Source organism: Chlorocebus sabaeus, chromosome 2 (assembly GCF_047675955.1).
Source record: "Chlorocebus sabaeus isolate Y175 chromosome 2, mChlSab1.0.hap1, whole genome shotgun sequence".
NCBI classification, from domain to species: Eukaryota; Metazoa; Chordata; class Mammalia; order Primates; family Cercopithecidae; genus Chlorocebus; species Chlorocebus sabaeus.
The window spans coordinates 35,848,734-35,876,092 of NC_132905.1; the positions used below are offsets into that span (position 1 = coordinate 35,848,734).

Genomic DNA, 27,359 nt, shown 5'->3' on the forward strand with positions numbered 1-27,359 from the left:
CACTCCGTCTAGGTGGCCTCTGTCATGCCTCTGAACCTCTTGGGGCCTGTTTCCTCATCTGTAAAATGGGCAGCAGGGAGTTTATGATTATTAAAGGATGCAGTGAAGGGAAAGTGCCCAGCAAAGGGCCTGGCACAGGAGGGGCAAAATAGAGGTTTGCTGTGAGGTTCATCTGGTGACTAGATTTTTCTTTGGATATTTTCCTTTTTTCGTTTTGGGATTATGTATGCCACCTTTGCTCTATGATAAATTATGTTGCATGGACACCGTAAGAGAGGTATTTGTGCTGGAAAAGGGTTTACAGTGGAGGAAGACCCTTCCCCACCTTCTGGGAGGAAGGCTGCCCAGATCCAGCACAGCTCAGACAGCTCTGACACTGGGGCTGTCGTGTCTCTTTGTGGGCAGAAAGCACAGGTCCCAGGCTGGGCGGAGTGGGACCTTGTGGCTCAGGAGACAGGATGGGCTTGCCGGAGACCCCACCCCCTCCCGGGGCTGGAGCTGAAGCACAGTTGGGCTTTGTGCAGAGTCACGAGGGGCCGCTGAGGGGGAACTGCGCCCGGGCTGAGCTCACAGGCCTCAGTTCTTGTAAGTGGTTTTGAAAGAGTCGGCGGAAAGTGCTGACTGGGCTGTTCTCCTTCACCCCAGAATTGTGATGCTGCGGCTCCTGGCAGGGATAGGGGAGAAGCCCCACCGGGAAGCCACCCCCTCAGCTGCCAGCTCACACCTCTCAGGCGTCAAGTGTCCAGGCTGCAGAATGGGCGGATCTCTGTGCGGGGTGGTGCTGGGGACACTGACTCATGTTGGGGCCGTGCCTGCAGGTGATGCCTGATGTACGGGGCTGTGCTTCGGGGTGTGCTTGGCCCTGCGATAGCAGGCGGCTTGGAGAAACTCTCCCAACCCTGCTGATAGCCGGGAGGAGAGAACTGGGCTTAGTAATCAGACCCCTGGGCTGACCTCCCCACTGCAGTCCTGCACTGAGGTATTTGGCTTCTGTCATTTTTCTGACCCCACCAGCTTGTTGTGAAGGGCAAAGATGATGACCAGTTGACACAGTTAGAACTGGTCTGGGTTTGTCCCAGTGGTGTCATGCCTGCTCACCCAGGTCATGCTGATGTGGCCCTTGCCCTCACCCCACATCCTGCCATTCAGCAAGTCCCCAGGAGGTTGACACAGCACTGCACCTCTGCTGCAGCGTTACCTTGGCAGGAGGCTTTCCCTGACGCCCCTGTGCAAACAGTTTCCTGTGTCTCTGCCCTGCTTTTCCCTGACCTGACAGATCCTTAAGGGGGGCATCTGGGTGTTGCAGTATCCCCAGTGCCTCAGACAGTGCCTGGCACAGGTAGCCCTCCAGAAAGCTTTTTGAATGAATGAAAAATCTGTCGCCGGGCGCGGTGGCTCAAGCCTGTAATCCCAGCACTTTGGGAGGCCGAGATGGGCGGATCACAGCCTCACTCACGAACCGTGTCTGTGCTTTTTTCCAGTCTCCTTAGCACTGGCCCCACCCTAGGCTGGAAACATGCCCCCCACCTGCCCGGTGCCCATCCAGACTCCCATTCGCGGAGGCCACCGGGTTGCAGGGCCTGTGTGTCTCCAGCGCCTGTGCCTGCCCCGCCCCCTTCCTGGTGCCTTGGGTGGCAGGTCGTGTGCCTCCTGGCAGGTGTGCGTCCTGCCCTTCCCCAGGGCGCCTCGGGGAGCCAACCTGCATGGCTGACTTGCCCAGGAAGCGCAGGGCGGCACGGGTGGGGCTGGGGCAGGCCCTGAGCGGAGGCGGGAGGTGTGTTCTCCCCACCTGACGCTGGAAGGCTTCCCCACTCCCCACTCCCGACTCCCAACTCCCAGGGTGGGGTGAGGCGGCTGCCACAGTTATGGAGGAAGCTCAGGAGAGTGCATAGCGTGGGGCCAGGGGATTCCAAGCTGGTCCAGGTGAGTTCTGGGAGAGAGCGAAAAGAGACAGCTTTGGAATCACATGTTGAGAGATGATCCTGTAGCAGTGCCTCTGAGCCTCTGCATGTGCAGTTTCCCTGCGTGGAGCTCACTTCTCTCTCCTGGGAATTTCTGCCTCCTCTTCCACCCTCCATTAGGTCTTCTTTCCCATCGTCTCTTGAATTCATCATGATCCTTATTTCTGTACCTTTGAGTTCACTGGCTGTGAGCCTCAGGGCAGGGCCCTGTCTCTTTAATCCACTGCTGCGGAATCTCCAGGGGCTGATGCAGGGCCAGGCAAGGGTGCATCTTGCGGGAGACAAAACATACAAATATAGGTCTCTCTAAGGGCTTCTGATGAGGAGCCTGGGACCCAGCAGAGAGCAGAACAGATGTGATGGTCATTCCCATTTTGTGGATGAGGAAACAGTCTTTCCAAGATCACTCAGAGCTAGACCCCATCCCTGCTTCCTGGCTCCTGTCCTCTAGGGGAGCAGTCCCAGCACAGAGGTTGGACCTGAAGAGGGTGTTGAGATGCAGAGAGAAAGACGGGGAAGATGCGACTATGTGTGGTGGTGTGTGAACAAGGTTGGGCAAGGACATCTGTGTGGCCTGAGGTACTTTGTATGCCTGGAGAGCAGGGGGCTTTGGGAGCTGGGCAGCAGCGGGGTGGAGGGAGACCCAAGCCTAAGCCCAGGGTGGAGAGCTTGGGCACTGCCTGGCCTTGTGGCTCTCTCTGCCTCCTCCTCTCCTGCACTGTCAGACCCCAGTGGCTCTGGGCTGGCCCGGAGGCTGCGATTGGAACCTGAGCCTTGGCTGTACGTTAGCATCATGTAGGTCCTTAAAGGAAAAAAAAAAAAAATCCATGGTTGGGCCCCACCCCAGAGAGTCTAATTTAGATGACCTGGTATAGGTAGGGGTTATTTGTAAAAATCTCCAGGTGAGTCTAATGTACTGGCTGGGAGAAGTTCCTGTCTCTTGGGCCTTGTAAGCTGTAGGACCTGGAGCAGGCTACCTGCCCACTTCATCCTAGCTCTGCATTTCAGAACAGCGGGGTCTGAGGCCCTGAGTGGGATTGGTTGGGGGAGTGTTTACCTGATCCACTTTGGGGAGTCTCTGTGGGGAGAGAGATGCTGACTCTTAGTTATCTATTGTTGGCTAACCAGTGACCCCAAAACCGGTAGCTTAAAATGGCAGTAAACATTTATTACGCTCACAGTTTGTGTAGGTCGGAAATTTGGTAGCAGTTTAGTTGGGTGGTTCTGGCTCGGGCTCTCTCATGAGGTTGCGTCACAGTGTCAGCCAGCACTGCAGACATCTGAAGGGGCAGGAGGATTTGCTTCTGAGATGGTGCGCTCACATGCATGGCAGGACGGTTTGGCTGTTTATGGGAGGGCTCAGTTCCGTGCCCTGTGGGCTGCCCCAGGGTTGCCTGAGTGTCCTGCCCACATAGTGACTGGCTTCTCCCAGAGTAAGCTGCCCAAGGGAGCAAGGTGGAAGCCACAGTGTCTTTTATGTCTAGTTTCAGAAGTAACATTCCATCATTTCTGCCATATCCTATTAGCTGCAATGGTCAGCTTGGGAGAGAACTACACCAAGGCATGAATCCCAGGAGGTGGGGATCACTGAGGGGCATCTTAGAGGCTGGTGGCCACACAGATTGTCCTGTTGTTGCACCTGCAGCCTCACAGCCCTAGCCTAGGAGCTCCAAGCACCCCTACCAAGTAGGATAGTGGGGCGACCCTTCTATCCTGTTCTTCCCATTGTTAGTCCATAACAGTGTCTCTGTGGGGTAGGGTGGCTCTCTCTGAGGCCTGGTGGCTCTGCTCTGGAATCATTCTGCAGGGGGATCTGTGATCTTTCTACTGGCTGGGCTTCCTTCATCCCCACCCCTGCCTCTTACCCGGCCCAATCTTCCCTGCAGTGACTACCACTAGTGTGCAGACTGGGGCCTGTAGGAAAACATAAGGACTGTTGCTGCTACACACCTGGCTCTGGGATAAGCCCTCTGCATGCATTGTCACACACCCCTGTGGGGCAGGCACACTTTATCCCCATTTTACTGATGAGGAAACTGAGGCTCAGATCACTCATCTAATAAGTGGTGGGGATTCAAATGACTGGTATTCAAAAGCCAGTATCACATCCCAGGACCTGTGTGAAAACTGTGGTACTATAAGGTGTTCCCAAAGGATAGGCCTGTTTATTAAGTTGGGTCATCAAATGAAACATAAGGAAATACGCTTTCATGATTTGTGTGTGTGTGTAAGAGAAGTGTCTCTTCCTGGGGTTCCCCAAGGGCTGTGGTGACTTTGGTACCTCAAAACAGGGCTGATACCTTGGTCTTGAGGCTAGTATTCCCTCTCTGGGTTTCAGCTGTGTTAGGAGACTTTTTTTCTAAGGAAGCGAGCAGCTGTGAGCACCATCACCTATTGACCCTCTCCTGCCAGTGGCCTCGTCTGCTGTTATCAACGGCAGTCTTGCACCAGCGTATTCACCAGGGCAGTCACCGGTTCTGTGGTCTTTTTTTTTATTTAGAGACAAGGTCGCCCATAGTGGAGTAGAGTGGCATGATCATAGCTCATTGCAGCCTTACATACCTGGGCTCAGGTGATCCTCCCACCTCAGCCTTTGGAGTAGCTGGGACTCCAGTTGTGCATCACCATGCCCTAGCTAAGTTTTTTTTTTTTTTTGACATGGAGTCTCGCTCTGTCGCCCAGGCTGGAGTACAGTGGGGTGATCTTGGCTCACTGCAACCTCTGCCTCCCAGGTTCAAGCGATTCTCCTGCCTCAGCCTCCTAAGCAGCTGGGATTAACAGGTGCACGTCACCCCGCCTGGCTAATTTTTGTATTTTTAGTAGAGATGGGGTTTCACCCTGTTGGCCAGGCTGGTCTCGAACTCCTGACCTCGTGATTCACCTGCCTTGGCCTCCCAAAGTGCTGGGATTACAGGCGTGAACCACTCTCCCCAGCCCTAGCTAACTTTTAAATTTTTATTTTTGTAGAGACAGGGTCTTGCTGTGTTGCCCAGGCTGGTCTCAACTTCCTGACCTCAAGCAATCCTCCTGCCTCAGCTTCCTAAAGCACTGGAATTACAGGCATGAGCCGCCATGCTGGGCCTGGTCTTTCTTACACCTGTGTGGTTGATGGCTTCCTGCAGTGGAATTCAGAGTTGGGGTGTTAGGTCTTGCTTACAGGGAGGGAATCCAGACCATAGGGTCTTATCTTGAGAGCCACTAAAGGAAGCTGCAGTAGAGTTTGCTGGGGATACAGGAGGCTGGTGAATAGGTTCGGGAGTCAGGGCTGGCCTCTCTCAGGGTAGGGGTGATTTTCCCTATTAGACAAATGGGGAAAATGAGGTTCAAGTGCTAACAGACTCTCCCAAGGCCACACTGGTTAGTGGCAGAGGCTGCTGCCTGGGCAATTCATCTTCTCTAGGAGCATCCTGGAGTGGCATATCCTCCCAGCAGATCTCTGGTTGCTGAGAGGGCATGGAGCTTGCCTACCTCTGGAAGATCTGGAATCTGATGGGAAGAATGTGGGTTCTGTCTGCTGAGTGATGACTATCTATCTGGCAAGCCAGGGACGTCTGCAGATAGACATACACAAAGATGGGAAGCAGGGTGTGGGGTGTGAGGAGACTGAAAGTGGAAACTGAGCTGGTGGGGCTGGCCCAGAGCTTGAAAGGTTCAGAGGTGTTCAGAGTAATTGCGCCCAGGGCCTGACCTAATCTATTGTCAGAGTGTGATCAAGTGGCTAATTTTTGCTGAAGGTGGGACCTATAGGGTGGGGATTGGGATAAAGCTGCAGGGATGTGGCCTGGGGAAGGAATTGCAGTACCAGCCTCTGTTCTGGCCCATCTGTACCTGTTTCTCTCTCTGACTGACACTGTCATCAGGGCCCTCAGTGAGCTTTCTGCCCATCAGAAAGACCCTGCCCTTTGTCTGGCTTCTGTTTTTTGAGACAAGGTCTTGCTCTGTCTCCCAAGCTGGAGTGCAGTGGTGTGATCATGATTCACTGTAGCCTTGACTTTCTAGAGTGAAGCAATCCTCCTGCCTTGGCCTCCCAAAGTGCTAGGATTGCAGGTGTGAGCCAGTGTATCCCCACCCCCAGCCTCTCTGGCTTCTTTCTGAGCTTTCTTCCCCTCCTCCACCCCCAATTAGGTTTCTAGTTGAGTAGTCTCCTGGGTCTGCCCCTACAGGGAGCTATAAAATCACCTTATGCCTCCCAGGCCAAAGGGTCCTGAAACAATGAACCTTGGTGGTGTGCAGGACACCAAGGGACACAGAGACGCCCCAAAGTGCTCACCTCTCCCGGGGGGCCCTCCTGCTTTTGCCTCCCAGTGCCTGTGGGGGCCGTCTTTGGCTCTGTCCCTCCATGCACTGAGCCAATGGCTGCCTCTCCTTGCAACATATGCCTGCCAAGGGCCCCTGGCTCCTTCTCATCTGAAATTGGCTTACAAAGCCTTTTTAAAGTTGTGCTTTTAGGGACTTTATGATTTTAGGGAAGAAATGTGGGTAGCAATGACAATGTGCTTGGAGAGAAGTCTGGGTGCCAGGCAGGATGATGGAGCCCTTCCGTGTTTTTGGCCTGTGAGGGCCAGGGGACATTGCTGGGGGCGGGGGCTCTGTTGAAAGAGGGTCCCACAGCTTTTCCCTTTCATGAGCTTGGAACTGGCTAATGGCCACCACCTCTGATGCCCCCTTCCCCTCAACAGTGGGGAGGATGGTCAGACTGAGTCAGGATTGAGAGGCTCGGGCCGAGTCAGTATTGGGTTGGGGTTAGTCAGATAGAGATGTGGGGTGCCTGCATGATGTCAGTGTCAAGGTCCAGCCTGATATTAGGGTTGGGGCCAAGGTGAAGGCTGGGTTCTGAGCTCAGATGAAGATCAGGGTTCTTCTATAAGTGAGACAGAGCTCTGGGCCCTAGGAAAGGTGACTTTTGTACTGGTCTCTTTGGGGATCTTCCTCCCTCTCCCACCCGCTCTGAGATGACCCTCACAGTGGCCACACCTTTTACCTGTGCTAATTTAATCGTCCTGCAAGGTAGCTGTACCTGTCCCCATTTTACAGATGGGAAAGCTTGAAGACCAAAGGAAGCCTTCAGATATCAGATAGGGCTGAGACAAGTGTGCCTGGGTGGTGGGGTACAGAGGGTGCGTCCTTGGAGTGAGTTCAGAGGTGTTGGCCAAGTGGGGCCTAGAGAAGGGAAGACGACACTGGCCCAGGGGTCACCTGGCAAGGTAGAGATTGAGCTGGGGCCTGAACCGAGGTCTCCAGGCTCCTGGGCCAGTGTTCTCTCCCTTCCCTTGTGTTTCCTGGACTCATGGGCTGCCCCTGCTCTGTTCCCCACACCTGCGACCCCCTTCTCCCTCCGTGGGGGCCCAGCCTGGCCCAGCAGTCCTTTTACTTCCTGACTGGCCTGAGTGAGGAGGCTGGGGAGGGTCTGGCTGGGAGGAGTTGGGGCCCAGCCCCTCCCCGGTTGAGGGGTGGGAGGAGCCTCACCGCAGACACAGAGCCCCTTTGTCTGGGCCGTTGTGCAAAGCAGCTGGTCTGGGATTTCTGGGCATTTTTACATTTGAAGAATAATTGCATTGTCTGGGGGGCCTCAAGAATCCAAATCCCTCCCCAGACTTCCAGGCAGTCCAAAGATGTGCCCCTGGAGCAGCTCCCCAGCTTCCCTCCCACTCCCTCTCCTCCTGTTAGAAACCTGAGAAAGAGCAGGGTGGGGGTGGGAGGCATGGGGAAACTGAGGTGGGGCTGCCCTCAGGGACTAGAAGTCTCCATTGGGAAGAGAGGTTTAAAGTCCCCAAGGCTGGTCGGGAAGGGGGCAAGTGAGCTGTCCCCTGCTGCCGAGGGCACCACAGTCCTGGACAGGTCTCATGAGCAGATGTGGGGTTGAAGGAGGGAGGAGGCTGCTGGTGGAAGGGCACTTCAGCTGGTGGAGTCCTGGGTTCCAAGGGGAGCCAGGCAAAGTGAGCCAGGTGGGCTAACTTCCTGGGAGCCTCACTCTTCTCTGGGAAATGGATTAGGAAATTCATCCTGGGGTGACCTTGAGAAAACGGCAGGGCTCAGGCACACTTGGGAATAGCCTGTGTTCAGAGGGGGCCAGAGATGGGTAGGAGTATTTTTTTTTTTTTTTTCTCTCTCTCTCTTTTTTTTTTTTGAGAGGGAGTCTCACTCTGTCACCCAGGCTGGAGTGCAGTGGTGTGATCTTGACTCACTGCACCCTCTACCTCCCGGGTTCAAGTGATTCTCCTGCCTCAGCCTCCCGAGTAGCTGGGATTACAGGCACGCACCACCACACCCGGCTAATTTTTGTATTTTTAGTAGAGACAGGGTTTCACCATGTTGGCCAGGCTGGTCTCAAACTCCTGACTTCAAGTGATCCACCTGCCTCGGCCTCCCAAAGTACTGGGATTATAGGCGTGAGCCACCATGCCTGGTTCTCTCTCTCTCTTTTTAAAAGTAAAGCTTTATTTTAGTTTATTTTAGAGACAGGGTCTTGCTCTGTTGCCCAGACTAGAGTGCCATGGCGCTATCATAGCTCATTGCAACCTCAAACTTCCAGGCTCAAGCCATCCTTCGTCCTTGGTCTCCTGTGTAGCTGGGACTACAGACGCATTTCACCATAACTAGCTAATTTAAAAAATTTTTTTTTTGTTTATGTTTCCGATAGTCTGAATATGTTTGCGATTTTTAATTTTTAGTAGAAACTAGGTCTCACTATGTTGTCCAGGCTGGTCTCTTAACTCCTGGGCTCAAGTGATCCTCCCACTTTGACCTCCCAAAGTGCCGGGATTACAGGCATGAGCCACCTGTAATGGCTCTGACCACACCTGGCCAGATTTTTATGTCTTGTGAGGGGTGTCTTGGAAGGGTGTGGGGTACGGGAGGCTGGCCTCTCCTGGCACTGTTTTGTTTCAGTAGCCACTCTTGGAGAGAGGCGTGATGTACTGATTTTTGGGTGATGCTGAGGTGGGCTTCAATGTTAAAGAAAGGACACCGCACACCCAGCTGGGTGATTGAGTCCACTGTGGTTCACTCACAGGGCTTGGCTGTGCTCACCTTGGGCAGGGGCTCACCAGTCTAGCCTGGGACCTCAGCCCTGCTCTGTGGCTGTGGGGCTCCAACCTCATTCTTGAGACAATAGACAACAGAATTTCCTGGGGTGAGATGCCTGTGCTTTGGGGTAGGCTGGGGGGCAGGTGACAGTGCAGAACCAGTATGAGGGACTCACATTTCAAGGGTGTCTGTTGCTTCAGGAAACAGTAATGGAGCAGGCCTTGCTGGTGGTTCGAGCAGCACCCAGGCCTGAAATCACACAAGGGTGTGCATATGTTAAGAGAAACCAGAACCAGCTTCTCTGATGTGTATGAGGGAGGCTGTTTCCTGCAGGCCTTCAGGTGGGCTGGGCTGGGGAGGCTATCGGCTTTTGGTGAAGCTGGGGGTCTGTGTGTATGTTTTGGAGGGGGAGTTATGAGTGAGAACTGAAGCTAGAAAGGCCAGCTGGGTCGAGAGGGCAAGGCTGACATGCAGAGATCTTCCCCAGGCCTGCTACATAGTAGGTACTCAGTGAATTGCTAAATTACATTCCCTGGTCAACGAGATGCCCAGCTGTGCTTATCCTTGGAGGGTGGGGCTGGGAGATTGAGACCTGCATAGGTGAGGCTCAGATAGAGGAGGGGGGTGCGAGGTGCTCCTGGGGCAGCTACGGTGGAGGTGACAATGATTCAGGCTGTGGGGTTGCCATGGCTTGAACCGACGAATGAGGAGGGTCTCCCACGAAGGGTGACTCCAGATTTGAGCCTAGGGACTGCTTGGTGGTCCTGTGATTTGACCTCAGTGAGGAAAGTGTCAGGAGTTGGGTGGTGCCCCCAGTTTAGTTCTGGCCACTTCCAAGGGGGGCTTGGCAGGGTCAAACGTTGGAGACCAGGACTAACACGTGTCTCTAGTATTTGGCCATTAGGAGGTACTTGCTGGAGTGTAAATTTCTTTACCTTTTTTTTTTTTTCTGAGACAGGGTCTCACTCTGTTGCCCAGGCTGGAGCACAATGATGCGATCTCAGCTCACTGCAACTAGAGTGTATATTTCTGCGAGTGTCAAAATGAAATTGGGGAGGATGTTCCAGGGATGGGATGAAGAAGTGGCAGTTCACACAAAGTTTGGTGGCTCATGCCCACTCTGGTCACCTGACCTCTGAGTCTTTATTCATCCGTCTTTGGCAACCCTGCCACAGGACAGGGTTTTTCTTCCCTCTTTTCCTCTCTCCATATCCTGCTACTTTCCTGTGTCCAGTGTGGCTTCTTGGGACACTTCAGTCAGGGTGGTGGCGGCTCTGGACAGCTGGGGGAGGCGGAGTCCTGCAGGCTGGAGAATTGGCTGCACGGCATCTTGGATGAAATTGCCAGGGGACCAGGGGGTGCACTCATGCCCTGGCTGGCCTGATTTCTTGATGCTCCCAGGCATTGCCTGCTTGGGGACATGAAGAATTAACTCAAGGCGTGGGTGCAGGCACTGGGCAAGAGGCTTATACCCCCCCCTTTGCCATGGAAGCAGGAGCAAGAAGGCAAGTGTCTGTTGCCCGCCCTCCTCCTCTTCCCTGCCTGGCTGAGCCAGCACTTTTTTCTTCTCTCCTTTATCTGCTCAAAAAGTACAGGGTGTTCTGTTTCTCCTGTGCATACAGATCAAGGAGTGGATGTTATTTCTTTCTTTCTTTCCCCAAGGCGAGAGAAGGACAGGGCAGGCACCGAGGACCATTTAAGCGATTGTCCTTCCTCAATAAGGCAGTTTCTCATACATTAAAACAAAACAAAACAAACCCCAAAAGGGAAAGGAAACGATGACACAAACCAACAGAAAACAAGTTGCTCCTTACTGTCCCCACTCCCCACCAGGCGTTTAGCACACAGTAGGTGTCCTGGCTATGTTCTCTCTCTCCCTTTCGGTTGGACCCCAGGGTGTGCTGGCTCCATGGGATGATGAAGTGATGTTAAGGACGCTGCTGTCCAGGGTGTGCTGGCTCCATGGGATGATATTAGGGCCACAGGACAGATTCATTTCTCTGCCCTCTGTGGGCTGTGTAGGGGGCTCCTCTGGCTTCCTGGAGGCACTGGGGGTTGACAGGCTTATCTAGGACAGGGCCTGAGGAGGGACAGGACTGTGGGATTAGCTCTGAGGGTCAGGATACAGGGGACTCACATGGCCCCTGCTTACTTGCGTGGCATTCCATGTGCGATGTCTGTTTGAGTTCAAAGTCTCTGAGACCAGGTGCAGGGAGCTGGGGGTTCTTTCTGTGCTGATCTTGGAGGCTGCCTGCATTCACGTTGTCCATTCCACAGCTTGTTCCAAAGACAGTCTGCTCACGGTGGAGCTTCCGCACTTGACAAATTATTTTTCTGCACGAGGCCCTTGAAAATGTTGACAGTCTTGTGACATCCATGGAGGGTCTTATTTGATGGCCACAACAGAGCGGTGAGGACAAGCGGCCCATGCAAGGCTCTGGGAGCTGGGAAGGCAGGTAGCTGGCTAGGACGGCCCTGCTGGTACCGAGGGCTGTTCGCCTATCCTGGCTTCCCAAGGCTGGAGCTTATCTGGTCCCCTGGTTTTCAGAGGTGGTGCTCCAGGGAGCCTGGGGTGAGGGGGACCCCCAGTTTAATATCTGCTACACCCTGACCTCCATAGCAGCTTTTTAAGGGGTTCCACCAGTAAGGCGTGAGAGCCACTGCAGCCATGCCTTTCCGTAGTGGATAGGAGACTGTGTGGGGGGTTGCCTAGGGCAGTCCTGCCGGGCGGGTTACGGCGCCACGTCAGTCCAGGGTGCGCAGGGTGGCGGCGTCCCCCTCGCAGCTGGCGCGGCCCCCCCGGAGCACGCCGTGTGTTTACCGACCTGACGCAGCGTCCCGGCCCGGCTGGCAGACATCTGGCAGCATCACCGCTGACCCTCCCCGCCCGCCCCATTCAGGCGGCCACATCCTTACCTCTAAATTTAGTCTGCAGGAAGGAGAACCTGGGGTAGGGTGGGGGAGGACTGGAGCCAGCCCTGATGCCTGTCCTCCCGGGAGGGAGGCAGGACCTAGCATCTCTGGGGTGAGGGAGGAGAGGGACGGGAGTCAAGAGGACAGAGGCGGCGAGGAGGGAAGCGCCGGAGCGGCCCTGCTGCCGGCGTGGCCTCATGCCCAGCGAAAGCGCGACACCCGCTGTGAGGCTGCCCGGATGGGGCTCCGGGTCTCGGGCGCCACCTACCGGCCTTTTTGGGAACCGATTCTGCACGGAGTTGGCGGGCCTGGGTCTCAGGGGAGCTTGGAGGACTTTTAGGGGCTGGAGGGTGGGCGGGGGGGTGGAGGGAGGATTCCAGTCCAGGCCCAGGTATTGCGAGGGTAGGTGGAATGGGCGGGGGGCGGCGGGGGGGAGGCACAAAGAGCAGCTTCTCAGCCTGAGCATATTTCGAAAAAAGCCTCCTTTGCTCACCCATATCACTAAAGTGATGTTAAGGACGCTGCGGTTCGAAGCAGGATGGAAACCTCAGTGGTCAGACCCTGAAATGCATAGAGAAGAAAGTCAGTATGGCAGCCTTTGACGGATTGATTGGAAGGCAGGAATGACTATCTTGTTAGTGAGGTGTATGTAGATATATACAGTGAATTACACATATCTCAAATGTGTAACTCAGCGAATCTTCATATGTGCACTGGGTACCCACTCTTCAGATTAAGATACTTATTCCCTCTACGTAAGAAAGTCCCCTCCTGCCCCCTTCAGTCATCTCCCTGCCTCCTAACCTCTCTTCTGACCTCTGGCTTCACAGATTGGGTTTGCCTCTTCCTGAGCTTCGTGGGAATGAGGTCATAGTCTGTGCCTTTTTGTCTCTGGCTTCTTTTGCTCAGTGTGTGGTTGAGGTGCATCTGTGTGGTTGGGAGTATCAGTAGTTGGGTTCTGTTTATTGCTGAAGAGTAGTGCGTGGTATGGATATGCTACTTACAGCACCGGATATGTATCTGTTCTCCTGCTGGTAGACTTGTGGGGTGTTTTTATTTTCAGGCTGTTATAAATGTAGCTGCTGTGCACACTCTTTAACATGTGTCTTTGGTGGAATCTGCCCCCTTTCTGTTGGGCGTATGCTTTAGAGTGGGATTGCTATGTCATGGGAACAGTTATGCACAGCTTTATTAGGTACGGGTGACAGTGCCCCTTGTTTGCTGTCTGGCAGCCGCCTTCCACCCACATTTGTTCCCTGTTAGATCCTGGATACTATTAGATTCTGCAACTGCTGCCACTTAAACCTCAGCAAAGACAGCTGGAGTCGAAATTGCTTGAATCAGGGAAGGAACAGGGACAGCATCTGAGTTGAGTGGCTCCTCAGGGTGGCCCCCAGATACCTCCAAACCCTCCGGGTCATTCTAGGAAGAGAAACACAGCCTCTCCTAGCCCTGGGGCCAGATTTGGGGACCCCCTTGGCTTCCCAGCCATCAGCTCCCCTAATCTGGCGTCTCTGAGCAAACTGGTTTAGTGTAACTGTCAATTTCATGTCTGGCCTCTGGTGCCATGGGTCCTCTTGGTCCACTGTTTCCTGGGTTCCTTGCTGCTTTGTGGTGGCTGAGGGACTGGGTGGCTGGGAAAACAACCTACCCGGAATAGCAGGCTTGTTGGATGCAGGCCTCGTGGCACTTTCTTGGGGGAGGGCGGTACTATGTCCTGCCCACCAAATTGCCACTTCATTGAGGCTGTGAAAGACCAACAGAAAGCCAGAGACAAGAGAAGGGGCAAGGGAAAGAGAGAGTGCCAGGGAAAAGCCAGGCAAAGGAGGGAGAACAGAGGGTCCAGGGTTGTGTGTGCATGTATCCTGGGGTCTGTGTGAGTATCCTGAGGTTTGTGTGAATATCTTGGGGTCCATGCAAGTATCTTCGGGTCCAGGCAAGTATCCTGGGGTCTGTGTATCCTGGGGCATCTGTGTGAGTATCTTTGGGTCTAGACAAGTATCGTGGGGTCTGTGTGAGCATCCTGGTATTGGCACCAGGTGGACCACAGCAGCTATGCCATGCTGAGCTGGTCCAGAATCAGCAGCCCCAAGCCCCAGTCTGTCCTGACTGTGGCCTTCTTGGTCATCTCCTCACTGGCCACCTCTCATCTCCACTTTGGGGCCTGTGGTCAGGGAAGAAGCAGTGCCTAACAAGTTTGGGGGTGGCATTGAGAATTTCAGGGGCTTAAGATGGGCTCCCAGGTCTCCTGCCTGCTGGTGGGGACCCAAAATGCATCCCTCCCTTACATTCTCCTTCCCTCCCTTTCTTCCTTTTTTCCTCCCTTCCTGCCACCTTCTCTTATTTATTCTTCCCTCCCTCCCTGCCCCTTTGGAGGTGGCTCTTCTTGTCCAGGTCCTCAGAGAGGGAGGGAGAGGACTCCAGGTTCCCCCACCCGCAACAGAGGGCAGAGTGTGATGGGAGCCCTGAGTGTCCCTTGGGGCAGGTGGGAAGTGAAGGCAGAGCCAGTAAGCTGTGATACCTCCTCCTGCAGGTTCCTAGAAGGTGAGTGCGGACGGTATGCAAAGTTGTGAATCTAGTGGCGACAGTGCGGATGACCCTCTCAGTCGTGGCCTACGGAGAAGGGGACAGCCTCGTGTGGTAGTGATCGGCGCCGGCTTGGCTGGCCTGGCTGCAGCCAAAGCACTTCTCGAGCAGGGCTTCACGGATGTCACTGTGCTTGAGGCTTCCAGCCACATCGGAGGCCGTGTGCAGAGTGTGAAACTTGGTAAGTGCCACCCAGTCCGGTCCAGCCACCTCCCCAGGTCACCTTTAGTCTCCTAATTCCCGGCTCTGCCTGAAGTCTCATTATTTTAGCTTCTGGGATAAATGTTCCATCGTGCATCCTGCCTGGGCGTTTTCCAGAAGCTTCCTTTGCTCCTCGTAGCAGCCCTCTGAAGTGGGCACAGTAGGGCCCTGACTTTCACTTGTGGAGAATGCTGGCTATATTCTGACGTAGCGTTCACAGTGTTTAGGAGGGAGTGGACATCCACGCTCTCTTGGTACTGAGTGGGCCAGTTTCTATTTCACGAGAAGTGAAATTCTTCTGCAAGGCCCTAGTAGTTGTTAACTTTTGATTGTGAGTTAGTCTGTCATGACTGAGAGCTAGCCCTGCAGCAGTAGGATCCTGGGTTAGCAGAGGTGAAAGGGGATTTTGGATCTCCATGTGTGCAATGGGCAGGTCTTGGGATTATCTGGGAAGTGGATCTGTCCAGGTTGCAGAGCAGTGAGGACCCTAGAGAAAGCAGTCAGGTAAGAGACTTGCCTTAGGGGTGGGCAGACTTTGCCAGGGGTCTCAGAGAGTGGGGAAATTGCCCGAAATCCCCCAGTCAGGGCTTCCCAACCGGGGGGCGGGGGGTGGTGGGATCTGACCAACGAGGGGTTGGGTGGGTAGGAACCATGAAAATGACCCAGTGAGACCACACATGGCCTGGATTGTGTGGCTACACTGGTCCTCTAGAGGATATTTTTTTTTTTTTTTTTTTTTTTTTTTTTTTTTTGAGACAGTCTTGCTGTGTCACCCAGGCTGGAGTGCAGTGGCATGATCTTGGTTCACTGCAACCTCCGCCTCCGGGGTTCAGGAGATTCTCTGGCCTCAGCCTCCTGAGTAGCTGGGATTACAGGTGTGTGCCACCGTACCTGGCTAATTTTTGTATTTTTAGTACAGACGGGCATTTCACCATGTTGGCCAGGCTGGTCTTGAACTCCTGATCTCAGGTGATCTGCCTGCCTTGGCCTCTTGTAGAAACTTTGATCACATTAAGTGTCTTCCCCTACAGCATTTCCTGCAAGGCATAACCAAAGCTGTCCCTTTTCCCCGGCACACACAATAGTGTCTGGCAGGGAAACAGACTCCGCCTTCTCATGGGAGGAATGGCAAAGTCACGTTGCAAAAGGGGTGTGTGTACAAAGATAGGAGGAATCATTGTGACTATCTTGGCAAAAAATGTACCACATATATCTTGAAGCAGGCCTGCAAAAACAAAACAAAACACACCCCCCAAAATTTCTATTTTCCTTTCATCGTTTCAGCTTCCCTGGGAGCTAGGTAGGGATGGAGATGAATGGGAGAAGGAGACAGTTTCTGCAGCATCAGAAGAAGAAACCGCAGCCCAGGCACAGAGGCAACTTGCCTCAGAGTATGTGGTACCTTTGCTGGGAATGGGGTAGTGGACCTCGTTCCCAGGTCATCCCAACTTGGACCCAGGAGATGTCCCCTGCCCCAGTCCGGCTCTCAGGGTTTTTTGTACTGCGCCAAAGGATGTAGAGGGCTTCACTTTCCCTGGAAGTGTGCTTTAGATTGCTTTATGGGTGAATCTTGCAAACTGGGATGTTTGGCCTTCTCTCCTGCCCCATGTTGAATTTGGAGGGGACCATTTTCTGTCTGGGAAGTGCTTTAGATCTTGGAGCCACTGGGGATGTTGAAGAATTGAAAAAAGCCCAGGTGGGGACCCTCAGGTGCCCACAGTGCTGCTCCCAGGTGAGGAGGCACCAGTGAGGAAGTGGGGTCTGGTATCTGGTATTACCTGAGAAAAAGGTGGGACTGAAAAAGAAGAGCCTTCTAACTGGTCCAGTAAGGCAACTCTGGGACAAATCACAGAGTCATCCAAGGTGGCAGTTATGTTAGCAATAAGGTGTTTTTCGGTGGGAACTTTTCACTGAGGACCTTTGTTGTTTGCCAGCAGTGGGAGTTCAATCTCTTTCCTGCCCTGTTGTAGGGGTGGAAAGACCCTCTTGGAGGAAGGAGGGGGAAGCCGTGCTGGCCTTCTCTGGAGAAGTCCCTAAGCCTCTAAGGGCCTGTTGTTGTCACCCTCAGGACACGCCACCTTTGAGCTGGGAGCCACCTGGATCCATGGCTCCCATGGGAACCCTATCTATCATCTAGCAGAAGCCAGCGGCCTCCTGGAAGAGACAACCGATGGGGAACGCAGTGTGGGCCGCATCAGCCTCTATTCCAAGAATGGCGTGGCCTGCTACCTTACCAACCACGGCCGCAGGATCCCCAAGGACGTGGTTGAGGAATTCAGCGATTTATACAACGAGGTGAGGTGTGAGCAGAGTAGCTGGGCATGAGGGCATGGGGAGACCTGGGAGGTCTGTGATTCTGGTCATGTCTCTGCACACTCCCTGGGCCCTGCATTTGGAAAACCAGGATAATGTGAGGGTAAATGAAGATACTGAGTGGGAAAGTACTAGCCAAGAGATTATTGATACGTGTGATTAAATATTCCTTTAAAAAGTCCTTAAACATTTTTTGTTAGATTTATTACTAGGTATGTGGGGGTGGTGGTGATGGTTGTTGCTGTTGTTGTTTTTGGATACTCTTATAAGTAGTAGTTTTTTTTCTTTTTGGGATGGAGTCTCGCTCTGTCGCCCAGGCTGGAGTGCAGTGGTGTGATCTCAGCTTACTGCAACCTCTGCCTTTTGGGTTCAAGCAATTCTCCTGCCTCTGCCTCCCGAGTAAGTAGCTGGGATTACAGGTGCGTGCCGCCATGCCTGGCTAATTTTTGTATTTTTAGTAGAGACAGGGTTTCACTGTGTTGGCCAGACTGGTTTTGAACTCCTGACCTCTTGATCTGCCTGCCTTGGCCTCCCAAAGTGCTGGGATTACAGGTGTGAGCCACCACACCTGGCCATAAATAGTAATTTTTAAAAACTTTATTTTCTAATTGTTTCTGATATATAGAAATAGAATTGATTTTTATATATTGATTTGTTACGTTGCTAAATTATTTTTAATTCTAATAATATATCTATTATGTTAATTATATTAATTTATATTCTAATAATATTTTGGAATTTATGTATAGAACTCTACACAAAAAATGAGAATTTTGTCTTTTTTTCCTTTCTAGTCCTTAGACCAGCATTTATCCAATAGAACTTTCCACCGTGACGGTGATGTTTTAGACCTGCCCTATGCAGTGTGGCAGTCACTAGCCACATTTGGCTCTTGAGCACTTGAAATGACGCAAGTAAAACCGAGGAACTGAATATTTAATTTTGTTGTTGTTGTTGTTTATTTTTGAGATGGAGTCTCGCTCTGTTACCCAGGCTGGAGTGCAGTGGCACAATCTCAGCTCACTGCAACCTCTACCTCTCTGGTTCAAGCGATTCTCCTGCCTCAGCCTCCTGAGTAGCTGGGATTACAGGCGCGCAACACCACGCCCAGCTAATCTTTGTATTTTTAGTAGAGACAGAGTTTCACCATGTTGTTCAGGTTGGTCTCGAACTCCTGACTTCATGATCTGCCCCCTTGGCCTCCCAAAGTGCTGGGATTACAGATGTGAGCCACTGTACCCGGCCTAATTTCTTAATTTTAAATTGCTACAGGTGTCCAGTAGCTGCTGTGTTGGATAGCACAGCTGTAGACAGTTTTATTTTTTTCTTGCCTTACTGCACGGGTTAGTATCTCAGTAAAGTGTTGGATAGAAGTGGCAATGGCACACATCCTTGTTTTATTCAGATTTTAAAAAATTATTAATATTGTTAGTATTCTTTAGCTGTGTGAACTGCACTGAACAAGCAAAGTAATGTGTAGGCCCTGTCATCTGATAGCTTGTCATTTATGGTGTAATGATCCTTCACTCCAGGTCAGTAATTTGGCCAGCAAACACCTATTGTGCATTTTCTTTTCTTTCTTTCTTTCCTTCTTTGTTTCTTTTCCTTCTTTCTTTCTTTTCTTTCTTTTTTTTGAGATGGAGTTTTGCTCTCGTTGTCCAGACTGGAGTGCAATGGCACGATCTCGGCTCACCACAACCTCCGCCTCTCAGGTTCAAGTGGTTCTCCTGCCTCAGCCTCTGAGTAGCTGGGATTACAGGCATGCACCACCATGCCCAGCTAATTTTGTATGTTTAGTAGAAACGGGGTTTCTCCGTGTTGGTCAGGCTGGTCTCAAACTCCTGACCTCAGGTGATCGGCCTCCCAAAGTGCTGGGATTTACAAGCGGGAGCCACCGCGCCCAGCCTATTGTGCATTTTCTAATCTCTTGGGCATGAGAAAGGAGACATGACCCTTGCTTTGGGGCGGTCCCTGCTCTATGGAGGACAGGCACACTCAGTGTCTTGTGTGTGTGCACCAACAAGGTACGTTGTGTGCAGTCCATTGCACTGTGCATTCTCACTCATGTGCCAAGAGACTGAATTGTTAATGGGTCAGATAAGAACTAGTATTCTTCAAAGTAGACCTCTCTGGTCTGCTGGAAATCCGCCCCAGCCTGATTCCCAGGTTATTGTGAGTGATTCAAACAGGGATGCCTCTTGAAAATGACTTTCAGGGCCCATGGTTTGTTTTTTCAAATGTGTTTAAAAGTAGACCATCATCAAATTCTGCAGGTGGGTTTGATTTTTGAAAGTCAAGAGTGTGCATTGTGAATATGGGGTGGATATGGTGGATTATCATCTAGGTGGTGATATTTTGAGTCAAAAGGATAAGGCATGATGATGATGTCAAGATTTCTTTGTGTGGCTTTTAACCAATCCTAGAGGCCATTCTGAGGAGGTGTGCTCTAAGCACGTGAAGCCTTGCCTCAATGTGGCTTCATAATAAATATGCAGCCCCCCAAAGATGATGACTTTGAAGAGCCACTCATTTGAATGTATTTTATTTATTAACAAATAAATGAGTTTGTGCAATAGTATCATCTAGAGCTTAGTTTCTGGAGTAAGACTGCCTTGATCAAATACCAGTTCTACCATTTATTAGCTGTGGAATCTTGAGCAGGCTATTGAACCTCTCTGAGCCTTACTTTCCTCTTCTGTAAAATGGGCATGGTGGTACCTACCTCATAGTATTATGAGGATTGAATGAGATCCAATGATAAATGCTTAATGAGAATTGGGGTGAGTATTATTAGCTGACACAGACGTGTCCCATTTTCCTTGGGTCACATTGGGAAGGTGTCAGATAATCCAGGAGAGGAGACTGTGCCATATGGCACACCCATGTGCAGTGAAGGCTGCTGTAGTCGGTGGCTGATACAAAGAGTCATGTCGATGGACTAAATTTGTTACTCCTCAGCTGGGCATTTTGGCCTCTAGTTAACATAAGCTAAGGACTGGCTACCATGTTGCTTATTGTCCAAGGGAAAAACCCAGGGAGGAGGAGGCAAACTGAAATCCTGACCCTTGGCAGTGCTCCTGGGTGAAGAATTTGCTGAGGACTCCAGCTAAGGCTAACCACTCAGCATCTCCTGATTGCAGGGAGGCAAGACAAAACAATTTCCCCCACTTTCTTCTTTATAATTTAGTCTCCAGAGATAAGTTTAATTCATGTCTGTGTCTCAGGTGGAGGCCTTCCCCTTGAGTGAGATGGTGGTGGTGGAGGGTGGTGGACATCACTGCGCTTTGCCATCTTCCTTCACCCTGTGGCCCCAGGGCCTAGCCCAGGGCTGGGGGACAGGGCAGACACCATTCCCAGACATGTGTGCTGACCACACTCACTTTAGGAAGGGAAACAAACCATTCATCAGCTCAGCCACAGAGGCCCGGCCAAGGAGCCGCCATTAGCTGGTGTCCTGGGAATGACAGCTGTGGGCATGTGATCCTGCCGCCTTTTTGCTCAGCCCTCCAGCGATGCCAGGGCCTTGGATCAAGTCCAGAGTTCTTGGAATGACTCTCAGTCCTTTATGCCCTGGACCCTGCCTGCCTTTCCAAAGTCGGCTCTCAGATCCTCTCTCCTTGCTGCCCCCTCCAGCAAAACCACACTCCTTTAGGATTCCTGACTGCTTCTCCATCTTTGAGGTTGCTGTTCCCTCTGCCTGAAATGCTTTTCTTCCCCCTCCTGCTCCACCCTGGCTGTCTCCCAGCTGCCCATGGTTGTCTGCGTTGACCTCACAGCCCCAGGTTCTTTCCTATCACGGCAGCCCAATGGTGGACTGTCTCCCCAGCTGGAGTGAGGATAGGGGCAGGGACTGTTTCGCCCACATCACAAGCTGTGTCCTGTGCAGAGTTCGGTAAATGTTGAGTAAATGTTGCTTCTGGGGATCCCAGGACTGCCCCTGGACTGGCTTACTTCCTTCAGAGAGCTCTGCCTGGTGCTTAGTGGGGGCTGTAGATGAGGCAGGTACGGGGGTGGGCGGGCAGTCAGACCCCTTTCCAAGCGACTGATCATCGTTACCTGTTGATGAGGTGTGGGCTGGAGTTCTTGCTGAAATGTGCCTGTGAAATGCATCTTCCTTCCTTGGCACACTGGGGCCTCCTGAGACCCTGGCTTTTGTGTTCCTGTCTTCCCCACTGCATCAGCTTCCTTACTCATGGTTGAGGCCTGAAGCAAAGGGGGTACTTTGTACGGGCCTGCACAGGCCCAGGGAGGTGTCTCCAGACTTCAGGGGCCCTTCTGCTGGCCAGGCCACAGCTCCAGACTGCCCTCTTGGGAGCGGGCAAAGCAGACACACTTGGGCAGGGGTGGCAGGGAAAGTACGTGTATGGCTCTTGGAACAGGTAAATGTGTGCAAATGCCCATCCTCCAGTGGGAGGTAGAGCCCATGGAGGCCCATGCAGAGTCCATGAGGGGTGGCTTCTTTCCCACAGACTGTATGGGCACCAAATGTTTCACATCGTCCTAAGCGAGGGCCCGGCAAGAAAGCCTCCAGGGCCCATCTCACCTCCCCAACAGGCCATAGGCGAGGAGGTGGCTGCCCAGGGCCTTGGCTGTTGGTGCAGTCCTGATGCAGCATTGAGTGCGACATCAGATCCCTAAGGGACAGAGACCAGGGGCTCAGTGCATCCAGGGGACACTTGGGAACTGGTGGGTTTGAGTTGGGAGCCTTCTGTTTGAGATGGAGGTGTGATGAGGTGTTTTCAGTCTTTCTCATGCGGTCTCTCTGGCAGGTCTATAACTTGACCCAGGAGTTCTTCCGGCACGATAAACCAGTCAATGCTGAAAGTCAAAATAGCGTGGGGGTGTTCACCCGAGAGGAGGTGCGTAACCGCATCAGGAATGACCCTGATGACCCAGAGGCCACCAAGCGCCTGAAGCTCGCCATGATCCAGCAGTACCTGAAGGTATCTTGAGGAAGACGGATTCTGGGGGCGTCTGGGTCTGAGGAGGGCTGCGCTGCTCCTACCCCTGTCCAACCCTGGCGGTCACCTGGCTTCTCCTTGGGTCTTCCCGCAGGTGGAGAGCTGTGAGAGCAGCTCACACAGCATGGACGAGGTGTCCCTGAGTGCCTTCGGGGAGTGGACCGAGATCCCCGGCGCTCACCACATCATCCCCTCAGGCTTCATGCGGGTTGTGGAGCTGCTGGCGGAGGGCATCCCTGCCCACGTCATCCAGCTAGGGAAACCTGTCCGCTGCATTCACTGGGACCAGGCCTCAGCCCGCCCCAGAGGCCCTGAGATTCAGCCCCGGGGTGAGGGCGACCACAATCACGACACTGGGGAGGGTAGCCAAGGGGGACAGGAGCCCCGGGGGGGCAGGTGGGATGAGGATGAGCAGTGGCCAGTGGTGGTGGAGTGCGAGGACTGTGAGCTGATCCCAGCGGACCACGTGATTGTGACCGTGTCGCTGGGTGTGCTGAAGAGGCAGTACACCAGTTTCTTCCGGCCAGGCCTGCCCACAGAGAAGGTGGCTGCCATCCACCGCCTGGGCATTGGCACCACCGACAAGATCTTTCTGGAATTCGAGGAGCCCTTCTGGGGCCCCGAGTGCAACAGCCTACAGTTTGTGTGGGAGGACGAGGCGGAGAGCCGCACCCTCACCTACCCACCTGAGCTCTGGTACCGCAAGATCTGCGGCTTTGATGTCCTCTACCCGCCTGAGCGCTACGGCCATGTGCTGAGTGGCTGGATCTGCGGGGAGGAGGCCCTCGTCATGGAGAAGTGTGATGACGAGGCAGTGGCCGAGATCTGCACGGAGATGCTGCGTCAGTTCACAGGTGTGCCATGTGCCCCACGACCCGCTTCCCTCATGCCACTTCTTCCTCACCTGCCCTCCTCTGGTGGACCCGTGGCAGCTCTCTCCTCCCCAGACTGTGAAGCTCGGATGCTGTGCCCCACGGGAGAGCCACTGCAGGGTGCCACATTCAGCCAAAGGCTCTTCAATTGCTGACAGTTTAGAACTTGAAACATTCAGAATTATGGGTGCTGTGTCTCTTCCCTCTTTCTAAGGGCTAATGGTAAAACTCTCAAACATCACTGCCCATTGTGCTCTGTTGCTAAGAGTTGGATTTGTATTTTACTCTCTGAGCCTTTCAGCTGAACATTTTCCACCCACTATTCCAGGAGGGCCTCACAAGAACCCCCGACATTAGGCAGGGAAACATGATTATCTGTCCCTTCTTTTCAGCTAGATAGGAAAAGTAAGGTGGAGTGTTTTGCTGGGGGCCACAGGAGGTGCTGAGTGGGTACACAGCTCGAGCCCCAGCCTCCCTCCTTCCTCCTCTATCCTCCATGCCTACCCCTGGCAGCCTGGTCCTCCTGGAGCCCTGGAGGTGGGGTGGGGGGTTGTCCATTTGGGGTCATCTTCTGTATGCAGCCATTTCTTATTCTCCCTCCCCTTGGCTTTTCTGACTCCCCATCAGGGAACCCCAACATTCCAAAACCTCGGCGAATCCTGCGCTCGGCCTGGGGCAGCAACCCCTACTTCCGCGGCTCTTATTCATACACGCAGGTGGGCTCCAGTGGGGCGGATGTGGAGAAGCTGGCCAAGCCCCTGCCGTACACGGAGAGCTCGAAGACAGCGGTAAGCGGGGGCGTTTGGGGTGAGGAGGGGAGTTGTGGGTGTATTTCGTATGTGTGTCTGGTCCAGGGTGAGGAGGGCTAGGGTAGTGTTCACTAAGGGGTGCTCAGGTGAGGCAGGGATGGAGTAGCTTCTGTAATGAGAGAGAACACAAGGAGAAAGGTGTGCACTTACTATCTGGAAGAAAAAATGGAATCAAATTGAAACTTAAAGTGTTTTCTTGATATTATGAAAACTGAGCTATTCCGTGCTGTGCTGGCCAATATGGTAGCTATCAGCCACTTTCAATTTAAATTAATTAATTAAAATTTAAGTTAATACAGTATTTTTTTTCTTTTCTTGAGACAGGGTCTTGCTCTATCTACACTTCAGACTGGGGTATAGTTGTGCGATCACAACTCACTGCAGCCTTGACCTCCCAGGCTCAAGTGATCCTCCCACCTCAGCCTCCCAAGTAGCTGGGACCACAGGCATGCTGGCACGCCACCACATCCAGCTAATTTTTGTATTTTTTTGGGTAGACACAGGGTTTCATCATCCTGCTAGGCTGGTCTTGAACTCCTGGGCTCAACCTATCCTCCCGTCTCAACCTCCTGAAGTGCTAGGATTATAGGAATGAGCCACCACACTTGGCCAATATAGTAAAGTTTTTGTTCCTTGGTTGCACTAGTCGCATAGCCACATGTGGCTAGAGGCTCCATAGTAAATTATATAGTGATAGAACATTTCCAGCATCATGGCATGTCCTATTGGACAGCACTGATTCAATGGAAATGTTTTCCCAATATATTTTAGAAAATAAAGTTTAGATTACTGATGTTCTCCACAATTATGCCAGCTGTACACTTGAAAAAAAAATCTGAAATATATATTTTTGCTCCCATAAAGTGGATTTTGAGTTTCCCCCATCAAGTAGACACACACAGTAAATGTTAAAACTCAACAGAGTTATATTTAAAACAATTATTTGGTATAATTGGTGAAGAAGAGTTCAGTCAACCAGCATCTACTGTGCCTGCCCAACTGTGCTCAGAGGGAAAGAGAAAAGGACTGGTGTGTAAAGAAAGAGAGGTCCTCAGAAAGGCCCTTTCTGCTGCCACAGCCATCCTGCTAAAAAGCAAATCTCTTTTCACTTGCATCAGTTAGGACTAGTGCATGTAACAAAAAGCAAAGCAAAGCAAAGCAAACACACCTGTGACTTAAACAAGGAAAATCAAAAGGAAATCTGGAGGCAGGCAGCAGGATCCCGTATCATTAGCACCTGGCTCTCATCTTCAAAACCATCTTGTGGTCCAAGAGGGCTGCAGAAGCTCCAGTTCTCACATCTGCATCTGACGCTGGAAGGAGGAGGAAAGGCAGATGGCAAGAAGGGAACCCTTAGAGCTGAGTCAGCTGTGTCTCTAAGCAACGGTGGACTTTAATGCTTATTGGCCAGAACATAGTCACATGACTGCACCTAGCTGCTAGAGAGGCTGGGTAGTATCATTTTTATTCTGGATGGCAATGGACCCAGTTAAAAATCAGGACTTTGTTATTGAGGAGAAATAGGAGAATGGGTGGATGTGGGAGTAGGCAGCTTGCACCCTGACACAGTATACAGCACCCCTTTCAGTGTAACAGCCTTTGTGGGCTCCTTGGTGGTGGGATACGGCCTCACTACTCAGGGTAGGTAGATCAGTACCAGCCTCACCTGGGAGCTGGTTAGAAATGCAGACTCTCAGCCTGGCCAACATGGCGAAACCCTGTCTCTACTAAAAATACAAAATTAGCCACGCATGGTGGTGCACACCTGTAGTTCTAGCTACTCAGGAGGCTGAGGCATGAGAATTGCTTGAACCCGGGAGGCAGAGGTTGCAGTGAGCGGAGATCATGCCATTGCACTCCAGCCTGGGTATCAGAGCGAGACCCTGTCTCAAAACAAAAAACAAAAAACAACAACCCCTGCCACCTCAAACACACACACACACAAATAAATAAATAAAAAGCAATGCAAACTCTCAGCCCACCCCAGACCTGCTGGATTAAAAACTCTGCATTCTGGCCAGGGATGCAGGCTCCTGCCTATAATCCCAGCACTATGGGAGGCTGAAGTGGGAGGATGGCTTGAGCTCAGGAGTTCAAGACCAGCCTGGGCAAAAAAGTAAGACCCCCATCTCTACAAAAAATTAAAAAAAAAAAAAAAAGAGATTAGCCAGATGTAGTGGTGTGTGCTTGTAGTCCCAGCTACTTAGGAAGCTTAGGTGGGAGGATTACTTGAGCCCAGGAGGCCAAGGCTGCAGTGAGCTGTGATACTGCACTCTAACTGGAGCAATGGAGTGAGACACTGTCTCAAAAATAATAAATAAAAACTGCATTTTATCAGGATCCACAGCTGGTGCCTTGCACATTGAATTTGAGAGGAACCAGGATAAAGACCAAACGCAAATTTGGGGTGCAAGAACTTGTACCTTGCCTAGGCCTCACCTAGAGAGCCTGCTTTCTCAGGGCTGAGCCCTGGCTGTACCAAAATTCTCACTGTCCCCTGAGCAAGGCCTGCTTTCGTACATTTTTACCCCCACCTTTCCCTCTGTCCGAAATGTCCTTTGCCTGTCCGTTCACTCAGCATCTTCTGAGAACCCGTTCAAAGGTCCTGTCCTCTGGGAAGCTTTGTGGGATCCCCTGACACTGGGCCTCTTTTCTGGGCTTTTGGCGCCACGTGCAAACCCCATTCCATCACGTATGACGCTGTTTAGTAATTGGGTTTCATGTCTGGCTTCCTCACCAGCATGGAAGCTCCACAAAGCAGCAGCCTGGTCACCTTTTCTCTTCCAAGTGCCCAGAACAGCCCCTGGATGCTAACAGGGGCGCCGTAAAGGTTTGTCAAATTACCACCGACTTTATTGAGTGCTTTGTTCTTCCAGGTTCTAAGTGCTTTAGATACATGATTTCCCTTAATCCTTATAACCACCCTCCGAAGTAGGTGGTGTAAACCCATTTGGCAGATGAGAAAAGCAAGGCTTAGGGAGGTTAAACCACCTGCCTCAAGTTCACAAGTAAGAGGCACAAAGAGCATTTGAGACCGCAGAGCCAGGACTCCTAATGGCCTCAAGACAGAAAGAGCCGAGGGAAGAAGCAGGGGAAAGTGGCCAGATAGGATGGGCAGCTCTTCATCCTGTGGAAGCAGCAGCACCTGTGTCTCAGAGCCTCTCTAATTTGTCATTGGGATGGGGGGTTCTGGTGGAGAGGGGTGGCCTCGTGGCCTGTGCTGCTCCTCCACCCTGACCTCCCTGTCCCCGGCCCCCAGCCCATGCAGGTGCTGTTTTCCGGTGAGGCCACCCACCGCAAGTACTATTCCACTACCCACGGTGCTCTGCTCTCTGGCCAGCGCGAGGCTGCCCGCCTCATCGAGATGTACCGAGACCTCTTCCAGCAGGGGACCTGAGGGCTGTCCTCGCTGCCGAGAAGAGCCACTAACTTGTGACCTCCAGCCCACCCCTTGCTGCCATGTGCTCCTGCCTTCCTGATCCTCTGTAGAAAGGATTTTTATCTTCTTTAGAGCTAGCTGCCCTGACTGCCTTCAGACCCGGCCCTGTAGCTTTTCTTTTTCTCCAGGTCGGGCCATGAGCAGGTGGGCTGTTGAGTTACCTCTGTGTTGGATCCTGCGCCCTCCCTTGCCTACCCTCTGTCCCGCCTTGTTATTGTAAGTGCCTTCAATACTTTGCATTTTGGGATAATAAAAGAGGCTCCCTCCCCTGCCCCTCA

At 52.4% G+C, this 27,359-nt stretch overlaps 1 protein-coding gene across 4 annotated transcripts in view; it reads left to right on the forward strand.

Moving 5' to 3' along the window:
- The window catches only part of SMOX (spermine oxidase), a 39,389-nt gene extending 12,030 nt beyond the window's left edge, over positions 1–27,359 (forward strand). For 2 of the 4 annotated variants that reach the window (XM_037990821.2, XM_037990822.2), the window contains exons 2-8: positions 14,434–14,667; positions 16,756–16,982; positions 21,770–21,943; positions 22,056–22,815; positions 23,461–23,621; positions 26,383–26,472; positions 26,902–27,359. In XM_037990821.2, coding sequence (XP_037846749.1) covers positions 14,460–14,667; positions 16,756–16,982; positions 21,770–21,943; positions 22,056–22,815; positions 23,461–23,621; positions 26,383–26,472; positions 26,902–27,039 — 1,758 coding nt within the window. In that variant the 5' untranslated portion in view covers positions 14,434–14,459 and the 3' untranslated portion in view covers positions 27,040–27,359. Of the gene's footprint in view, positions 1–11,912; positions 11,938–14,433; positions 14,668–16,755; positions 16,983–21,769; positions 21,944–22,055; positions 22,816–23,460; positions 23,622–26,382; positions 26,473–26,901 lie in introns of those variants that run through there. The other 2 variants (XM_037990823.2, XM_037990824.2) reach the window with 2 other exon arrangements.